At 33.3% G+C, this 21351-nt stretch overlaps 2 protein-coding genes across 3 annotated transcripts; both read right to left on the reverse strand.

Annotated features, from left to right (window-relative positions):
* Positions 1 to 1827: 1827 nt before the first annotated feature.
* Positions 1828 to 5070, reverse strand: LOC102591724 (G2/mitotic-specific cyclin-2). Its single transcript, XM_006340766.2, has 11 exons — positions 4618 to 5070; positions 4385 to 4526; positions 4211 to 4267; positions 3999 to 4044; positions 3746 to 3886; positions 3503 to 3625; positions 3090 to 3179; positions 2788 to 3009; positions 2595 to 2693; positions 2315 to 2493; positions 1828 to 2229 (listed from the first exon to the last, which is right to left on the reverse strand). The coding sequence occupies exons 1-11, from the start codon at positions 4670 to 4672 to the stop codon at positions 2082 to 2084; spliced, it is 1302 nt and encodes a 433-aa protein (XP_006340828.1). The 5' UTR covers positions 4673 to 5070; the 3' UTR covers positions 1828 to 2081.
* A 4593-nt stretch (positions 5071 to 9663) lies between these two features.
* On the reverse strand, positions 9664 to 19524 carry LOC102592062 (uncharacterized). 2 transcript variants are annotated; one of them, XM_015305090.1, is made up of 15 exons: positions 19262 to 19524; positions 19073 to 19157; positions 18611 to 18721; positions 18268 to 18365; positions 18076 to 18159; positions 17496 to 17632; positions 15737 to 15809; positions 15607 to 15652; positions 14382 to 14491; positions 14044 to 14151; positions 13885 to 13944; positions 13542 to 13603; positions 11657 to 11969; positions 10079 to 10512; positions 9664 to 10039 (listed from the first exon to the last, which is right to left on the reverse strand). In XM_015305090.1, exons 1-15 carry the CDS (start codon positions 19331 to 19333, stop codon positions 9697 to 9699), a joined length of 2136 nt encoding a protein of 711 aa, XP_015160576.1. In that variant the 5' UTR covers positions 19334 to 19524; the 3' UTR covers positions 9664 to 9696. The 2 variants fall into 2 exon arrangements, with proteins under 2 accessions (XP_015160576.1, XP_006340829.1); XM_006340767.2 differs by having other exon boundaries at positions 9664 to 10512.
* Between the last annotated feature and the right edge of the window lie 1827 nt (positions 19525 to 21351).

The raw sequence follows: 21351 nt of genomic DNA on the forward strand, positions 1-21351 counted from the left end.
CCAACCCCCCAAAAAAAACAATGTCATTTACTTATTTACTTTATGATACATTTCTTAAAAAATTATATGCCTTGTTTATCAAGATTAAGAATGGAGGAATTTTTTGAAATTTTATAGTAATATTTATATATATTTTAAAATAATTTAACAATAAAAAGGGGAAAACTACATTTATTCTATTTTGATTTTGTAAATTGATAAATAATTTAAGAAAAAACTTTTTTTAATAATGTAGATAAATAATATGAAACGGAGAGAGTATAACAAATGTATATATAGACTATTTTCGAAACTAAAATATGAAATTTAAAACGGCAGCCGAATTTGAAAAGGTCACTTTAACCCTTTTCACTACCCATTTTAATGCATCATGTTAAGAGGATAAGTAACTGGAGGGCCCCAAAAGGTAGGTGAAATACTTTTTTTTTTATAGATTATTTTATGTTCGTTATTTGTATTGGAGTTTCAATAAAATCTAAATTACACGCTTAAATTCAAAATTTTGATTAATAATGGAACAATCTCACTATTATACTACCAGCCATGTTGGCAAAAGTAGGTGGAATACTTAAATAGTCTTATTAGTGAGGTTGGTAACAAAAGTAGGGACCAATTTTCAGTGAACACTTCTTTATTACGTGAATGCAATCTAAATTATGTGTTAATATGTACTAATTGATTATACGAATTTTTTTTACTATGAAGTAGTGTCGTGCTATTATGACAAGAAAATGTGTTTGGTGTCCATGTATTTGGCATATTAGGTCAAATCGTACCTAGGATTATATTTTTGTGGCAATACGAGATATAATATATGACATGGATTCTTTTACACTAGATAAATTTGAATAAAAAATTTATTTCAATTTTAATTTTTTTTATAGAACTATAAGAGAAAATAAGGATATTTTTATTATTTTTTATTCATGTTAGAAGCTAGGTGCTTTCTTAAATTAAAAAAATAAATCAGTGAGGTTGGTGAATGGTGTCAAGTATAATCTTGGTGGCGAGGCACATTAAGTCAAGGAGCAGTATATTAATAGTAAAACTTTTATTAAACTATCTTTATAAGTGACGTATGAGGGAAAATAATAAAGTTCTATTGATTTGTTAGATTGAACAAGTAAATACAAAAATGAACCAAAGTATAAATGAAATGGTGGGAATTAAAAAAATAAATTAGTATATGGTTAGAAAATGGAATGGAGAGAGAAGAGAAGCGAATTGTGCGTGCTTTTAACATTTCTGCTACCTGAGTTATTAGTGATGAGACTGCTTCACCTTTTAATCAATGATTTCGGATTCAAGCTTCAAATATGGAGAAAATTATATTGAAAGCGTCATCCTCTCTAATGGTTATCTGAATTTAGTCGGTTGGATACAGGATGGAAAAAAAAGAAGAAGACATTTGGTCTCCTTTTCTTTTTAGAATATACTTGACCAAAATACTTGTCCTCCCAAGTATTTGACAGGCATCACAACCCACAAATAGACGCCCATTAAGATTGTTGGACTTTAATATCAGCCCACAAATGGACGCCCGCCCCCTTATGAAAACAGCAATTCCTAGTCTTTTTTGGTTTGTCACACTTGAAGTTCGGTATTCATATTGGAGTCCGACTAAATCCGAATTTATGCTGAAAAGTCTCACATTGAGGGTAAAATGCTTTCTAACAAAGGTGAGGGACTCTAACCCGAGACCTTTGATTAAGAATGAAGGAATGAGTACTTACAACTTCTTCACAATCTTGATGAAAAAACCCAAGAGAGCACAAAGCAAATTCAATAAATAACCAACTCAATAAGCAAAAACCACTCTGAGAAAATTGTGAAAAGTTTTGACTTTTTATTTCTGTTTGTAAATGAAAAACTGTAACTGAAACTGAAAATCCAGGCATGTTCAAATGTTGAACATAGTAAAAGTGCAACAACAATGAACTCTATAAAAAGAAATAATGAAATTCCCCGGGGCAACCACAGTTGCTAAGTTATCTTTTTTCCTATAAATTCTCCATTACCCCAATATATCCCCCAATTGCATATAAAGTTAGTAATAACTGTACATGCCCCTCTTTTCTCCTCTATTGTTGTGTCTGCTGCACAAGAAAATGGGCAGGCTCACACTTGGCTGAATAACCAAATTTCGATATGCTGTATTTCCTATGTACCCCTGTTAGTTTCCCTGTTGCTGCCTTCTGGTGGTAGCCAACAATCGATCTCGAGCACTCCCTAAACAGCAAGAAAAAGAAAGAAATAAGTAATTAAATAAGAAGAGCAAGGTGTTGAGTTGGAAGATTGGAGTTTGTAGACTTACAGAAGTTGATCTTCTGAGTAAGTTGTGTGCACCTCGCACGTCTTGCTCCACTGCTGGACACCGTAGAGTGTGGTCTGAGCTGTATAGATTGCTGCAGCAGCTATGAAGGATGGTGGAAATTTGAGCATTTCATACTCCACAAGGCAAAGCTCAACCAACATGAAAGACAGCAGCTCAAGCTGTTTAAAGCCATGAGTAAAAGTTGGAGAAATATCAATAATGTGTTCATTACATGTAAAAACAAGTATAGTACATTCAGAACTATCAACTACTAACTAACCTTCCTATCACATTGAGCAGCCTTGAGATATCTTCGCATAAATACATATGCAGTTGGGACTGACATATTAAACTGCAGTGTGTTGAGCATCATGTTTTCCTGCATGATATGGAAAAAAACAACGCCTTTAGTTATATACTAAATGTAGAGCAAAGTATACTAATTACAGCTATTATGAGAGACCAGAATTTACCATTTCAAGAACCTCCTTCCTTGTATAGGCTTTGTCCGAAATTAACACCAGATCCTCCACCAGTGGAGCACAAACCTCCTCATACTTGCATGCTAGTAGCATTGCAACTAATCCAACAAGCTGAAGCTTCTTTCTAACAATACCTTGCTTCTCCAAGAACCGGTCAATCAAATTGACTGTCAGGAACAACGTCTCTTCCCTGAGCTCAAACTTGTGATGCACCTGTTGATCAGAATGAGCAAGTATTAATTGCTATACTTTGAAGAAATTTATCAACTTAGAAGAGGGAACATTTACTTTACCTCAATTAGCCAGTCAATCAAGATAGATCGCATTCTCTCGTTGATGTCAACCTGTTGTGCCATATAGTTTGGAGAAGCACAGCTATAAACCTGAATATAATGGACAATGATTTAATCATTCCCAAACACATACATTGACGAGCTTCAACTCATAAACATAGATGCTACCATTTGAAATAAATAAAAGCAACTATAGGATCTATCCTAGTAAAGTTGTATAAACAGTGTAAAAAGGTGTGATATGTTGGATAACTAGTGATTTTTAAAAATTGGTGGACATTCAAATGTATCATACCTTACTAACAAGTGAAACTCACATCAGAAAAAGCTATAAACATTTAATTAAGCAGAAAAATCTTATGAATTAAGGATCTATGCAACTGTTAACTAGTAAGTTACTGAGCTAAACTAACCTCCATTGTTCTGTAGTTAGCAAACAAATCTCCCACATATTCAACAGCTGCAAGATGGTTCTTTGCATCATCACCGTCGATATCTATTACAGCCTCCTCAAAGATATCCTCCATTTCAACCTCCTGAATAATTAATGATGTCTTTAATTGATGTAGTTTGCATAATTTCCCAAAATATAATGATCAGCTCATTAAATTAAAAACATATACATTAATAAACTAAGACAGGATTATTTTTGTTACCATTTGATCCTTGCCCTTTGACACTTTTTCAGTTTGCTCCAAAGACATAGGGACAGGCTTATCATTAGCTGCCTCATTCTCCTCCATATCATCCTCCCAGACACTGAAACTTTCAGCTGCTATCTTAGGTTTCTTGTTTTCCTGTTCAAAAAAATCGAAGATTATTAATGTCCCAAAGTTATTTATAAAAATTTATAAACTATATATCTGAGCGATCAACAAAGGTAAAGTCCAATTCATTAAAAGCTTGTACCTCTGAGCTGTGCTTCTGGGAGCTAGCAATTTGTGCTGCATATTTCCTTCATTGACAAATTAAGTTATATAAGTATCAGTTTATTGAACATCAAATGCAAATTCAAAATAAGCAAAACAAAGATGGAACAACAACAACATACTCAATGTAATCCCACGAGTGGGGCAAAAAACAAATATGGAGCAACATTCTAATATTTTTTAATGTCTAACCTCGTGATGGGTCGATGACCATGAACAGGAAGATTCTTGTCACAGATTCCATTTTCACTGAGAAAAACAAGAAAATCACCAAAATGAGCTAAAGAACTAGTAACAAAAAATGATAAAGACTCAACAAATGGTCAAAGATTCTAATCTAAAAGATTAAAGCTGAAGATTAATTACTCAGATAATCCTCTCTTGTTAACAACACAAGGATATCCCTGACCACCCACTAAATTCTGATTAATCGCGCCCAAAACCCTTCGGTTGCTTCTTGTTTCCACTCCAACAACCTTTCTGGTAGCCATTTCAGCCCCACCTTTCACTTCACAATGACAAGAGAAAAAACAAATCAGAAACTCACTTATCACAAACTAGCAACTTAACACATAAAAAAAAACAACAGGATTTTATACCTTGAACAGCAGATGGCTTAATCAAGGCAGGTTTGTTCTCATCAGTGATTGCCATTTCTTTTTCTTGATTACTAAAACCCCCAAATCAAGAATGAAAAAAAAAATACAATTTTTAACCTTCTTCTTCAGTTACCCTCCACCAAGATTGAATCTTTATCAATCTTGATAACTGAAAAACCCCAACTCAAGAATGAAAAAAAAAACTAGAATCTTTAACCCTCTCCAAGATTGAATCTTGATCAATCTTGATTACTGAAAAAACCCAAATCAAGAATGGAAAAAAATTGAATCTTTAACTCTCTTTTTCAGTTACCCTCCACCAAGATTGAATCTTGATCAATCTTGATTAAGAAGAACCAATGAAGAAACAAGAGAGTTGTGAACAAAAAGTTAAACAAATGGAAAGAGGGGGAAGAAAGATGGAGAATGAGAAAAAAATGGGAATGTGTCTGGTTAAAAATATCAGAAAAAACACAACACAGATAGACAAAATCTCATTCTTATATTCAAATGAAACGGCTAGTAAAAAAAAAAAGGGCCGTTGGATTCAATTAAGCATGACTTTTACAGTCCAGCTAGGTAACAACGGTCACCTAAAAGCTGATTTGTTATGACAAGTAGACGTTGCTTTCAAATTAGTGTAAGAAATTAGTTAGTAGTAGTGTAATAGTGGTATAATCTTAATTAACTTACTATAATTAAATGTTGAACTCATTTAATAATATCTAACTTATTGAGATTTGCACTTTTAGAAGACCCATTCTATACGCTCTTGCCCACTTTTACATTTTTGGGCTTTTTGGGAATAGGGCTCCACTTATTTTGGCTCCTCTTACTAATATAGTTTCAAGAAAATATGATGAAACTTTTTGTGGAATGTGACAAAATATGAACTAATATTGCACTAAATTTTGTGTGTGAAATGACTTGTACCCTTTTCCTTCATTTGTCTATGTTTTAGTGTTAGTTGAAAATGTGCATGTTACTTATGATTAGTTAATTACTTTATCCGTCCATTTTTAATTAATGTTCAGTATTAATTTGACACATTTCTAAAAAATAAAGTGATAAATAAAATGATAATTATATCATTATATGTATTATATCATCCTTTAAAGATAATACGTTTAATATTTTGAAAATGACTTTAGTTAAGAACAGGGGTAAATTAGGAATTAAGTGATAAATTATCTCTTAATTTTTTTAAACTAGATAAGTAAAAATGAATAGTGGGAGCTAGTTAATCTTTGTTGTTCGTAGGCACTTAGTAATTCGTTGAGATGTATTTGTTATTTCAATCTTAATTATGTGTAATACGTTATCTAGTAATTTATGACAACCAAATTATAAACTCAGAGAACTACTTATAGATAAGAAAACCCTATTATACATGATACAATTATTACTGCTTTTGATGATTGCACATGAGACTTACTAAAGACAAACGCATTAACGTTATTAAAAGTGTGTTTATTACTTATTATTGGTTAGTTAACTAATTTTTGCTGTTCGTACATAATAAGAATGATTCGTCAAAATGAATTTAGAATTTCAATCTTAATTATGTATAATAATATGTACTTATAACACTTATGCATTGGATGAATTGCATATAATTATTGACTTACGAAAGACTAGTTAGGTTTTGTCGTTCGTACGTAATTAATCAATGACTCATTAAAATGTATTTATAATTTCAATCTTGATTATGTACAATATGTTATTATCTAGAAATTTATGATAACGTAATTATAAATTCGTGTAACTTTAAAATAAAACAACCCTATGTACAATTATTATGGCATTGAATGAATTACGTAACAAATAGTTTTGAATCATGTTTGATAGGTATATAATGAATTTCTTCATACAAAATCTAGAATTTTATGACAACGTAATTATAAATTTATCAGAATAACTTTTAAATGAGATAATTGTATGACATTAAATAAATTACACAACAAACACTTACTAAAGACAAGTGCATTAATTCAACCATGCTTGATATACAATATTTAAAATTGAATAACCTAATGGAAAATATTTTCTAAGTACTTCAGAGACCTGTTACAAAATATCCGTTAAATTTATGACAATATGGTTCATAACTGATATTAACTTTATTAAATGTGACAACCCATTACAATTGTTACACCACAAAGTTAAATAATGTCAAATTATTTTTCACATTGACTTGAACCATGTTAACGTTATTGAAGTTGGCTTGTAAATTTAATTGAGATAAAATAGATTACTCGTTTATCTGTAAGATTTAATTTTGAAACTAGATTTAATCACACACAAATGTTAACATTGATAGTTGATTATCATGAAGTTAAATAGATTTGCAACCTTGATTGCAAAATTTAGGAATATTAAAGAAGTCGAATAACGTAGCTACGGAATTATAAGGTCAAGCCATGCATGCACAGATAGAAGACAATTTTTTATTTTAAAAAAAAGAATTCATTAGTTAATACTCAATTTGTTTGATTTGATTCGAAGTATGAGGATCAAAGTTACTAATTTTTAATGTAAATTCGGACAAAAGATTTTTATAAAAAAAAAATACATATTTAGAAATAATATAAAGAGTATTGGTTAGAATAATTAATAATTGAAAATACTTAGAAAATATTATGGTCAAACAGATACTATTTGACTCTCCAAATAGTGATTAAGAAAATAAATTTGAATTGCTAAGCATTAATTGAAAAATCAATACAGTAGATACACTATAAAATATAAATTGCTAGAATTTACAAATACTAGCTTTACCAATTCTTAATTCGAAATTCAAATTCCTAGTTTTAACTTTTATAATTGATTTAACAGTAAAGGAGAAAATAAAATTCATATGTTATAAACGAGTAGTTTTTCCCCTTAATCTTATCAGTTAGATATTGCAAAAGTTTTTGCATTAATTGTGTAGGCTGTAGCACAAAGAGTATTTTAAGGCAAGGTTTATGACATTGCCTTTTTAACAAGATATAATTTTAATATTTCAATCGGGAAGTGCTAAATGGCCAGAAAATTTGGTCAGAATTTGCCAGAAAATTTGGCAAGAATTTTGCCAGAAAATTAAAAAACTATAATATTTTTTTATTTTAAAATAAACTGATCTTTTTTTCATTTTTTAATTAAAAGATATTAAAGTTAAAAAGGTAAAAATATTTAAAAATATAAAATATCATTCTGGCCAAATATTGTGGCGAAAAAGATTTTTCCATTTCAATCTACATACAAGGATAATATTTACTACTGGTATTACAAAACAAACATGAAAGAAGTCTCTCTCTCTCAGGCGTTTCTTAATTAACATACACTGAAAAAAATTAATTATTATTTTCACTATCTATTTTGCATGTCATATTTTTTCTTACACCGTCTCTTAAAAAAATATTAACTAAAACTCTAAAAGAACAATATTTACTCTTTAATTTCAATTTAACGCTATTCTCTTTTACAACACTTTAATCTCTCTCCATTTATTGAGAAGTAGTGAAGATGGAAATAAATAATTAGTTATATCTTAATTTTTTAAAATAACAGTTATTTTTAATAAATACGAAAATTAAAATGGATCGGAAAAAGTAAAATGGGTTTATGAGCATAAATATGGAGGTTCATAAACGGAAAGCCATAAACTTTTTGTACTACCGTCGATTGTATTAGTTTAAGAAAAAATCCTTTTAGCGAGAAAATTTAAAATCCTCTTAGCAAAATCACTGTGTGCCTTTTGGTCTGCAAGTGATTTATGAAATTTACTATACATTAGTTACTGTCTTATATGTGTGCATATAATTAGTGTAGCAGGCATGTTCCGACATGCTTTATAATGTCAATTTTTAAAGTGTTATCTCCTCTGCAGGATTGAATTAAAGTTATAATCCAATAATTTTATACCTGAGAATGGGGAAACTTCCTTTCTTCTTTTTTTTTTTAAAAAAAAAATATTTCTCGCTCGATATTTGATATCTAAGTTAAGAATTTAACTAATTTGAATTTGTGTCGAGAAGTTTCACTTTAGAGTATAATGTTCTATCAAAATTCAAAAGTTACTTCATACCCTAATGAGACATCGCGATTTTCAAAAAGTTCAACTTTAGAGTAATGCGCTTTCTATTTCATATTCAAAACTCAAACTCAAAAGAAATACTTGATCCAAGTGAGAAACTTCCTTCCGCTTCCATTATTTTCAGTGAGATGTGAATCCTTTTCATGGTCTCAATTGTACTTTTCCTCTTCTTTTTTTTCTTTTCAAAATGTAATCCTCACCTATCATCTAGTTGTCTTCATTAACTCTAAGAGCCAAATTCTTAAAAACATTTTCTCCGATAGTTATTCCTTACATTGGAAAATTTGAAAAAAAAAAGTGGGGAATAGGTACTGACACAGTCTGAGACATTAAGGACCATGTGTCCAATTTTGTAATCTGTTAAAGGCACGTGAACATTTATTCTACTAGCCTCCGTCCAACAATAGTTATTCACTATTTTGAGATATCCAACAATACTCATCCACTATATGAAATCATTAGATAATTTTACACTTATAGTCATTTCCCTATTACATTATTCAAAACATTGTATTTATTATATTCAAAGGGTGATATAGTAAAATTACCCTTCTATTTATAATTTTTTATGAAGTGTACAAAGTCAATAGTAGACAGCTATTATTGTTGGACAGAGAAAGTAAAAATTATAATGATAAGAGGGGGATAAAATGAAACATTGAAGACAGCTTACCATGAAATGAATGACAAGAAGAGAGAGAAGAGTACTTCAAACATGAAAATGAAACTACTACTAAAATTGAAGCCTACCAATTGATATGTAATGGAGTAATAATACCATGTCACAGTCAAAATATGGCAGTTATGGCACATTCTATTGCCATGTACATGAGATCTAGACACTCCTATGGTTAAAAAAAAAAAGTGTGTGTGTGTGTGTGTAAAAGGGTGGGGGTGTGGGGGGGGGGGGGGGGGGGGGGGGGGCGGTAAACATGGTAAGACACAGCTCTTGCTCCTTTTTTGAAGAGGAGAGGATATGATTTTACAAGATACAGTTAAACTCACCTCCTGAAAAGATCTGAAAGTGTTTGGTTTCCAGCTTTTGGTTTACTCTTCTCATCCGAAGCCAACTTACCTCCCTTCAAATCATGTTTTCTGCTATGTAACGACTCACTCTTTTCCTCCTTCTGTTCTTGTGAGGAATCACGCTTCTCTTTCAGCTTGTGCTGCTTGGTAGTCGCACCATTGTCAACATTGTGTATAAGTTTCAAATGGTTTGCCGAAGTCTGCTGATATTTATTGCCTCCCTTTTGCTCTTTTTTGTGAGACGGCACTGGATGCTTCATTGCTTCAAGCACCATTCTTGTTCCATTCTGTGGCAATTCACTCTGCTCACCCTTACTTTTTTTCTTAGTTACTGCATCCCCGTTATCCAGTTTCTGACTAAGAGATTCATTATCATGCTTCTCAACAGCCTTCTCCTTGGATTGCTTGGCAATAACCGTGTTCAGCTTCTCATCTCTATTATGTTTAATTTCAGAACTTGCATTGGGCTGATTATCATCTTCACACGCGAACTTCCTTTTCTTGAGCTTCACATTTCCATCCATATTTTCCTTCGGAGCATTTTTACTCAATTGAGCATCAACTTTAACCAGGGTATGTTTCATCACTTCACTGCCGGGAATGACCCCAGGAGCTATCGTATCAAGGATGACTTTACCGAGAACAAACCTTGTCTCACGCGTTTGTCCTTTCCCAAGCAGAGTATAATCTATCTCAAAACTATTCCTCCTGGTTTTGAGAGATCTCACATCTCCTATCAGAACGTCAAAAATTACTTCAACGACCTTCCTCATGTTCTTAGATACAAACACCTGAATATAAAATTTCTCATTAAATAGTCAATCAATGTCTACAATAATAATAGAGCAATCACCACTACAGGCTTTAAAAACTATGAACACTTCACCAAGAAATTGACAATTTTTAGACACTGCTGTTGTTCTACTTTATTCAAAGCACGAAGAATCATGACTAAATAGGGATACTGTTGGCAGAGGAGGAGCTTCTACTAAATCACCATCTCTTCAATGTAAAAGCTGAGGTGATTTCCCGATGAATATAATGAGGCCTTTTAGATGTGGAGAGAGTGTGAAGTTTATTCCAAGTGTAACTCGTCCGAAATACCTAGAAAAGTTGAATGAAAGGCATACGTTGAAAATGTAACCAAATAAAGAACACTCTTCGACAAGAGTGGGAAATATGAAGTCGTCTTAATTGCAGGAAATATTATGACTCCACCTTTCTCAACATGTCACCTTTTTGGAATTTATACGAAGCTCGGGGCTTGGAGATTCCCTGTGATGGACTACCCCTTAGATGAGAGGGATAGAAAACCGTGGATAATCTGCTCCCTGTGAATATGGAAAACTAGTTTGCTAAACCAAAAGATGGTCTGATCAGTCAATACTACTTCAGATCCTATGTAAGCAGCAGGGGGTTTAAATCATGGTAAGCGCACTTTTGCAGTGCAATGCACCAGCTTCAAAGAGGTTATAAACGTATTAATGTCAAGGTATAAACAAATGAGGTATTGTGGAAGATAAGGCAAACTGCTTCGACTTTATCTCTGGATAAGTCATCCAACCAGACCACCTGCAGATCTGCAATCTGCGATCCTACCATTACATTATGACCAAATGTAATATGGAATAGCAAGCACCCAAGAGCTAAGAAGGCTTCATTGAAAGCTTTGAAAGAGTGGGAGAAAGGGGGACGCATGAGCGTTGGATAATGAAAAGAAGGTAGAATTGAACTGGACCTAGTGGTCAATGCTTTTTCTTTTATAGGTAGGGTTGGGCAGCAACTCTACTCCTTGAAGTGAAGAATCGAAAGTCGTTGTTCGTTAGACAAGGACCACATGAGTTCAACTCTCAGTGGAGTTAAAAAAAACTAGGTGGTTTCTTTCCATTCGTGTGCCTTGATATGGAGCCAAGAAACCGAAGTAAGCTTACTTACCAAACCAGAGCATGGGGAACCTGGGAACTTGGACATTGCTTCCTGGAGGCTGTCCTTATCAGTCAAAATGTCTAAAGAATTTTGCACTAGCACTGCCAGCTCTGTAACTCTTTCCACAAGCTCATCATCTGATATGGAGCCTTGGGAATCTGAAATTTCAGGTGCATAAATAGATGCAGCATCAGAATGTCTTCTAGCAAAGTTAACACCTTCCTTCCAATTTCCATGGTACAACACAGAAGCAAAAGTCAGGACGACAAATGCCCCTTGAGGATCAGTGATTAGTGCTAGATGAAATGCCAAGAGTGCAACCCTGCTCACATACATCAATCAAAAAGGATAAATATTGTCAAGAATCGTAGTCACTAGAAGCCAATTTCTCAACACTAGCTCAAGCCTGAATCATCCAATAGACTTTCAAAAGGCGATAACACCAGTGAACTGAAAAATAGCAGACAGTTTGATTGCAGAAATCCAGATTATGACTTATGAGCTGCTATGCTGATAGTGAACTATTAACATGACTCCCCAGGTTTCATATGGCTGGATGTAGTCAAAATGCACTATAGAACCATGAAATGCACCAAGCTCAAAATTATAATCAAGCAATGCACAATAATGGTCATGCTATTTTATGCAAATGGTAACAAAAACAATAAGGACCATGCTATTGTCTTCCCCCAGCTTAAATCTACCATCATACTCCCAATAGTGTTGAACATATATGAGTTCTTCAACATTTGAGATGTGCAAATGCTCCTAATTATCAATTTAAATGCTAAATGCAGGAGCAGAGTAGAAGTACCAATCTAAGATGCATAAGAAAGGATGATCCCAACTTAGGCTTTTGATATAGGAAGAGGCAGCACGATGTGCCACAGAGATGGTCCAGAATGTGAACACAAAGTATAAAGACAAAAGTTGTTTTTATTCTCCAAAACTTCAATCTCCTTCTATTTCTTTACCACATTCATCATTGTATTCAGTGTGAATTCCCTTGGCATGTGAAGTGAAATGCAAGTTGCCAAAACCAGAAGAGGTGTTTCAATTTTTTACTGAGAAGGTGGAAGAGGTGTTTCCATTTGCCGGTGCTTATAAAACAAGTGGCATTCTAGCAGGCCTCTGATTGATGAGAAACCGTAAACAAGGGAGATCTTAAACCAAAAACAACTTACAAGTTACATCAGAATGAAAGAGTAGTAGAAGACGACCACAAGAGAACAAAATCCCAAAGATGGGTGTTAAGAACTTTACTCCAAAGCACAAAAGAAATCAAAAGTTAACTCCAAATATTCTAACCTAAGCTATAAAAGCACTGAACCTTCAGTTAACCAAACAATGATATCTACTGCAAACATCAACACTCGGGACCAAAAGAGAAAGAATACTTCTCCTATAAAGCTATTAGCTATGATGATCGAACAAGCTAGGTTAAACCTCAGTAGTTTAGGACTTTAGGTATATAGATCACAAAATGGTGATAGTTTGGGGGGAGGGGGTTTAGTTTATATTATTCACTTTTATTTATTTAACTTTTTTTGCCCCCATGCAGGATCGAACTCAAGTAATAGAGGTTTGAAACAGAGGTCCAGAACCATTGAAAAACACCTCATATATGAATACAGCTCTCAAAATGACAGTAAACACTAAAAGAATGATAGCCAAAGACAAAAACTCTCACTTTAGGAAGAACATGACACACAAGGAAATGAAATAACACTATAAGGTAATTGCAGTAATTGTTACAAGGGTGAACAAAGCACCCATCTCAAAAGAAAAGAACCAAAAAATATCAGTTAACAAGGCCAGATGTGATACTTAGTTCAACAATATATCAACTTACACAAATTATCTCCACCAATGGCTAGAAATTAACTCAACTTACCACAAACTATCATGAGAAGGTCGATCACAGGTAACTAGTTGATCCAAACTGGAAAATAGTTTCTGCAAAATGTTCAGACCAATAAATTTAATGTGTGAAACACTACTAAAAACTCAACAAAAACATGCATCAGGCAAAAAGACAAATATGCCCAGACAAGTGCATGCATGAGCTCACATATGGGGGGAAAAGCTAGACTTCAGGAGGATGCATGGAAACAAGCAGTCCAGAGAAAATATGTACACAAATATGGGAAGAGTTGACATCAAATAAGTGAGGAAGCACATAGAAGGAATTATACAAATTTATGGAGTAAAAAAAAATACACGATACGAAGATATACCATCAACATAACAGAACTTTCACTCAACTGTTTGTTAGACTGTTGAGCAAGGTGTGCTGCCTGTAAATGACACATTTAGTCAAGTATAAGCTACTGTCCTGAACCAAAAAATCATGGAAGTCACATCATACCAAAATGAAATGAAACAATATGACATACATGAAATGGTAGCAGCATTTCAAGGATGCTGTATCTCTGAAGTAAAGAAAGAGAAGGCTCTGCAGCTCCATAAGACAGCATATAGTTGACTTCCATCATTAATCTAGACTGCATAAGAAAAAATTGAGGCCATGCAGGCAAAAACTACAAACCAAGAAGCAGTTATATAGAAAGATTTCATTGTGGTTAGGAATCTTTTTAGCATCAGGGATGTCAGGCAATGAGAAGAAGGCATAATACCATAGAGAAAGCTAAACCTTAGGAGGGTTAAACTTAAAAGAACAAACAGAGGTAATTAAATAAGTTAACAATGGTTTACATGAATTCATTGTTCATACCTTGTTCAATATCATTATGGACGGTGAGAGTTTGTGCATAGCAATTTCAATCTCCTTTGAAAAGGACAACTTCAGGCGAGCAGCAAGTCTCATGCCACGCAAGATCCTTGCTGAGGACAAAGCAAATCCAGGATCAGTTCCATCAAAAATTATAAAAGGAAGGCATTAGGGTAAGTTCATATGACTCGTCTTCTATTTTTTCAATTCACCAGCCCTACAACCTCCTCCTAAACTTTTAGAAATGCGTACTCTTACTAGTAAGACCTCTGAAAACGCTTTTCATGTTCACCTGACATAAGGAATGATGTTCAGTTGGTTCACGATAGATGGAGTCAATGGGATAGTGTTTTCTCAAAGCACATAAAGAATATTTTTTTTATGATTGATGGAATGAAAAAATATGACCTTTTCCGTCAAAACTTTTCACCAAACTCTTCAACTCATCCTGTTACCTCCATGTTTATGCCTAATGGCACATTCACCTCCCACAATCCACCTAGGGAGCATTATCGCCCGCATCTTCAAGGCGGTTCAAGCAACACTCTGCCCCTTTTCACCAGCATGCTACTAGCACTCTTTCTCTCTCCCAAACAAGTAGCACAAGCAACAAACCCAAGCTTTCTCTGATGAAACAACAAGCCCCATTCTAAATATCCATGTTCCTCATTTCCTCTGTGCACTTTAAAAAAAACACCTATCTCATCCCTCCTTTGACAAAAGACAAACTCCACTTCAGACGCAATCTCAACACGAATGATCCCTCCACCATATATTACTTAAAAATACAATCCTGCATTAATGATCTGATACAGAGTGATCCCTTTCTTCACAAACAAGTTATGCAGGAGCTGTAATACAAAGATTTGTAGAACAATGAACAAAAGTTATTTAAATATTTAAGGCGCGCCTATTTTTGGTCAGATATTTGACTTATTGTATTAATAAACTGGACATACTGTGGACAATCTAAAATGAGTATTAGATTTTCAACTAAGTAACAATTTTTTCCAATAATAACTGTCGTCTTAAATCCAACAATATCCTTGGCTGACATGTCACTTCTTTGTCATCTTCAAGAACTATATAACAACAACTAGGCTCAATCTCAAACTAGTTGAGGCTGGCTATATTAACAAAAAACAACAGGATCAATACCAATGTACAATGCATGAATTGTAGTTCTAATTCTCAAGTCAAGGCACATCTCTAAAATAGTTGCACCTACCACAATCCTCTTCAAATGACAATTGTGCTGGTACCAAAGTCCTTAACTGCACAAATATGACAAAAGACTTTGTAAATTCCAAAACACATCAAAATGAGACCTTCACATATTTGAAGTAAAATAATTTCACCTGTAAAGATTTTAAGTCCACTATTGCATCGGCATAATCATAGATTGTATTCACGGACGGATCAAAAAACAAACTGTTTCCACAATTTTACAAACACAAAAATGAGTTACTAACACCACAATGAACTGTTTCCACAATTTCATAACGCACAAAATGAGTGAACTAGCATGACGTATCCAAAAAAATTAAGAGATCCAATCAATCACCTAAAAGGTAAAGAACATCTATAAACAGGAAAAAAAATAGACTTTTTGAACTGCAGACAAGCATGTATAGACTGTAATACAAATGTGTTGCTTTCCACCAGAATAGAGAACTGTGGAGAGGTTCTTCAAGAGAAAATGATTAACATGCAAATAGTCTCCCCAATATTATTGATCCTCATAGTTCAATCGGGATAAGGATTAGCGGAGAGGTTCTAACCAGTCCTGGAAACTAAAACAATTTTCCAACAAAAATCTACATTGCTTTCTGATAAGAATCAAGCTCTTTTTTCCTTGCGACATATTTTGTTTTTTAAAACTGCTTCTTTTTATATTATTTTGGCTGTTCAAAAATAAATTTTTGTAGCAAATGAAGATTTTAGGAAATTTTACTCTATTATGTTTTTAGCTTTTTTTGTAAAATGCAAATGTTCCCTAAAACAAAACTCAAAACGCATTGGTTTCCAAAATCAAAACCAGATCAACAACATACTTGGTTTCAAAGTTACCAAGTTAAAAAAAAAAAAAAAAATACTCGATTTCAGAACAACACTGCCCAAGGCCATCTTCAGTTCTTCATCTTTTATATTACACCCTGTTCTAAATGATAAGATCAAACTGACAGAATCAAGTGAACCAGTGATCTTGTATAGCTACAAGAAACAATTTGCCTAGCTGTACCTATAATGAAGCCACTTATCAGTTATCACGCCAACAATTTCTCATACTTCTACTTCCCACCTTGGAGTATCCAACAGCAACTCCATGTTCCAACTTCTTAATCAAAGCTCAAGGCATGGCAATGCTTTCCGATCTCAATCACTTTTCTCATCCAAAAGGATGTTGATAAAGCTTGATGATTCATCCAAAAGTAGGTATTCAGGTGCGTTTATGACGTCATCATGGACCCCACATAGGAAATCAAACACGAGACATTGTAGCAGTACCTCCCAAGGATCCCACAAAATGGAAAACACAAGGACATTGTTGCACTACCACAGCACTAGTAAACTTCTCGTTTTATACCTTGTCTCTGTTACTAAATAAGGTTATGATTCTACATTGCAAATAAGCACCATAATAGGTTTCTAGATATTAGTTGAGGACCACAAAATGGATAAATCAAGCATGGCAGTGCACAGCATAGATCCTACCTCTACATGTCTGTCACCACACAGCATTCCTCCATTTTTCTATCAAGACCTTTGCCCACTATCTCCTATAGTTCTATAATTACTATCTTTTCCATTATCTTCTGAGCATAGATAAATGCAATTACTCAAATAAAATGTTAATGTATGATTAAAACAACAATTTTGTTATGAGTTCCAATTTTTCAGCTTTTCTTTGCGCTATGGCTGCCTACATAGATATTCATTTTGGGTTGGTGGTAAGAGGAAGCAGACCGGGCATTGGAACCAAGACAAAATCGAGTCCACCAGTAGAATTGAACAACCTACGAAGCCTTCCAGATCTCCCTTTCCCAGGGAATAATTTACAGAATAGAAATCAGATTTAGCTCCATTTTCTTAATGGAACAAAAAGTAGAGAGATACCTGTTAACAGTGAAGTCTCGGTGCATGGAATCCTTCCAGAGAATGAAATCCTTCTGATGAAATTTCTTTGGCATTTTAGGAACAGAAAGTTTCTCACTTGCTCCGGTTGGTTTTGCCCTAGTATCAAAACTTGATACCTGAGAGACGGAAACCCAAATTCTTCACTACTTAAAGTTGTATAGTGTGTGAAATATGATAACCAATATATGTTGCCATCTAGGAGAAAAAGACTTCAGATATATTGTCTGTCCAATATAAGTTCAAAGGGAGGTAAGACACCAATGGAAGTTCTTCAATGAATGTTCTCCGTTTCTTAAACAATGAATAATTTTGATCAAAATGATAAATTTACAAATAACAAGTTAAAAAAAATTAAAAAATTTAGAAAATGATAAATTTACAAATAAATTTGAACAGCAAGACTAAACCACTTCTCACTTCTCAAAGCACTTTAGTGACTTTCATTTTACAGCAATTACCTACTTATAACAAAAGATAAGTATACAAATGTGAAATAGACCATGTACAGACATACAAGTATAGAATGTGCAACAGATCTATAGCATAAAGCTGCACCAACCTCCACAATAGAACCATTGACATGTACTCTACATATTGGAAACCGTCGTCCAACAATTATTGCACGATGAAAACGCCTTTTTATCTATGACAAATAGAACAGACCGACATAAATATTGAATCATGGGGACGAGTAGTTGAAACCAAACATAACTGGCTCGTTATTAGGATACTATTTGAATGTATCTTGGACCTGCGGAAGCCTTGCAGTTGTGATAACATCAAAATCTTTTGGTATTTTATTGAGAATTAGATCTCTGACACATCCACCAACCAAGTAAGCTTCAAACCCTGCATATTGCAACTTTTGGTCAAAGGCTAACCTTCACGCAGTGAGATATCTAAATATGAACACGCATGCAAACTAAGTAGTGCCAAGACAAGGGTCAAATACAACCAAGGAAAATGTGCTTAAACTAGTATCTTATTGTGTGGCTCTTCATCCAAGCAAACTACAATTTATTGGGAGCTTAGATAGTGACTATCTTTAACTGAGAAATCCGGATAAACAACAAAGCATCATATGTAAGTATCACCTCCACTTTGGAGACTCTTCAGAACCGTCCATGCATATGCTGGTATCAAGGAGTTACTTATCCCAAAGTCCCTTGAGTAAAGCTTCCTCCACTTTGAGAAGTCAATTTCACCTGCATCATCATCATCATCACAAATTATAGTGTTACTACTAATCACATAAAATCCACTCATCTGACCTGCAAACCATTGCCACTCCTGAACACGCAATGGAGCAGAAACACCTTCTCTTTATGTGTGTAGAACATTATGACACTGGACTTAACAGAGGCACGTTCTTGTTAATACTGATTTATGGAATTCATGGCAAATTCTTGTTGAAAAACATTATAATGTTTAATACTAACACATCATGCTTCTTCTTTTTTTTAAATTCTTCAAAGAATCCACTTGGCAATAGAGACTGCACCAAGAACCAAGAAAGAATAACTAAAGAAAAATAACAAGGAAGAATCAGTGTTTACCAGCATCAACCACAGACCCAGAACCCATATTAGCAGAGTGCTGTTCCCGATGTTTGTCTTTAGAATACGTGTTGTGATTAAATTTCTAGAACACGGAAATTCAAGAAAATTGTTATAAACTGTTCGACAATTTGCCTGAACGAAATAACATTAGACTGTATCACAAGAACAAGATAATCAAGTTAGCACCTGAAAGACAAGAAAGGCTTTAAAGCGCGACAGCAAGAAATTGGGTTTGGTTTGTTGGGCTAGCGCCGCCATCAATTTTATTTATAATTTAAAGAAACATGGTTGCCGTTTGAGAGCGGGATCAACAAAAAGGCGCCTCTTTCATGTCTGGTGACAACAATGTTTGCGGCTTTGATTTAGCCATTTAGGTCACACGCTCTTACAATCCAAAAATTGGGTTAATATAAGCAAGCTTTTGGTCACCTTCGATTTGTGGGTTTCAAATTTATGCCTAAATCTCACATAAAAAAAAAAGATTAATTTTTTTTATCCAGTTTCTTTTTTGTGTGTGTGTTTTTGTTCAAATATACTGAGTAAAAAAATATTTGAGTATTCAAAAATGGTTACATGACTTTATTTTAATATTTGTTTAAAGTTTCATCAAGTAACATTTTTAGAGAAGTTATTTAAAAGGAAATAAATTTGTCACGCAATTTAAGTATTTAGAAACGGAGCCAGACCAAAAGCAAATTTCACAGTTTGATTGATGTTACAAGGGAAACTACACACGACATATAGATTGATCAAATGGAGACTCATCATGAAAGCTAAATGTATCATTTGTCAATACGATAATGAGTCCAGAAATCATCTCTTTTGGAATGCTCTTTTACCAAAAACATCTGGTTAAGACTCCTCAAATGGTTACACAAGGAGGAATTGATAAGAGACACTAGGGACCAATTCATTGACTAATATTATTAGCAACTCATAAAGAAGATTTCGGTCTGCTTAAATTTTTGAAATGTTCCTAGCTGAATTCATTTATTGTCTGGATAAAAAGAAATAAAAAGATATTTGAGAAGAAAACTAGATGTCGGGAAGACATAGCAAAGAAAGTGGTGTATATGTGCAACGTAAGAGCCACCACTGAAATCATAATCTTAGTCCAAAATAACTATTTTAAACCCATCACATAGTTGGATAGTTTAGCTATAGCTTGATGTTTTATGAGTTTGTTTGACTGTGGGACCTCATCTTTGTAAATTTTCTTTACTGTGGTGATTAATACAAGTTCAATTACCAAAAAAATATATAAAAAAATACAATAGATACAATGTTTTAAAAAATGTAATAGAAAAATGATTATAATTAATGATACAGATAAGTATTGTTGGACATCTTAAAATAGTATAGTAGAGAATTATTGTTGGACGAATGAAATATAAAATTATATATTTAATAACAATTTTGAGGAAGTTAAAACAAAATCAATATATATATATATAAACACAAAAACTATTTGTCATTGAATTGAATTTTTAAAGACCAGCATCTAGCATTCAAAAAATTTCCCAAAATATGTCTAGATTGAGGCTTGAATATCCAAACTCAGAACATAATTGGACGATCCAACACACCAAGAGGCAGTCTTTGTCAAGCAAAGCCAGTTTGTTCATTATATCAAATCGATAAAGTGATATTATGTGACACCCTTTTCTCAATTTTCATATCTCTCTTATATAAAATCGTATTTTTAATAAAGGTGGAGACACATAAATCCTATATCTTCTTTGTAAAGTAATGTATACTACTCACTCCCTTCCTATTTAATTGTCACTGTTTTAGATTTCATGTCCTTTAAGAATATATGTAAGTTTATCATTACATCCTTATTTAGTTTTCTATTAAAGTCAAGTTTCTAATTAATAAACATGAATTAATTTATTTGACCAATTTACATATTTTCAAGACTAGTAATTTTTAGATAAAATAGAAAGAATAATATCATTTAAACATTGATCAAGCGAGTAATTTGTTGAGTCCGATGCCAAAAGGATAACTTTTTTCCTCCAAAAAACATAAATAACATATCAATTTTTTTTAAAACCAAAAGGACAAAATCGCTCCTGGGGGAGCGATATCCTTCGGAGAAAATTAACTCTGTCTGCTCTGTTAAAATGTGGCAGCGAATTTGTCAAAAAAATTTAAAAGAAAAATCACTGCACCGGCAACGATTTTGTCTTTTTTTTAAAAATAAAATAAATAAATCGCTGTTTGAGCAGCGTTTCTTTCTTTTTTATATTATATAAAATAAGTTAAATTAAAGT

This window comes from Solanum tuberosum, unplaced genomic scaffold (genome assembly GCF_000226075.1).
Source record: "Solanum tuberosum cultivar DM 1-3 516 R44 unplaced genomic scaffold, SolTub_3.0 scf00020, whole genome shotgun sequence".
NCBI lineage: Eukaryota > Viridiplantae > Streptophyta > Magnoliopsida > Solanales > Solanaceae > Solanum > Solanum tuberosum.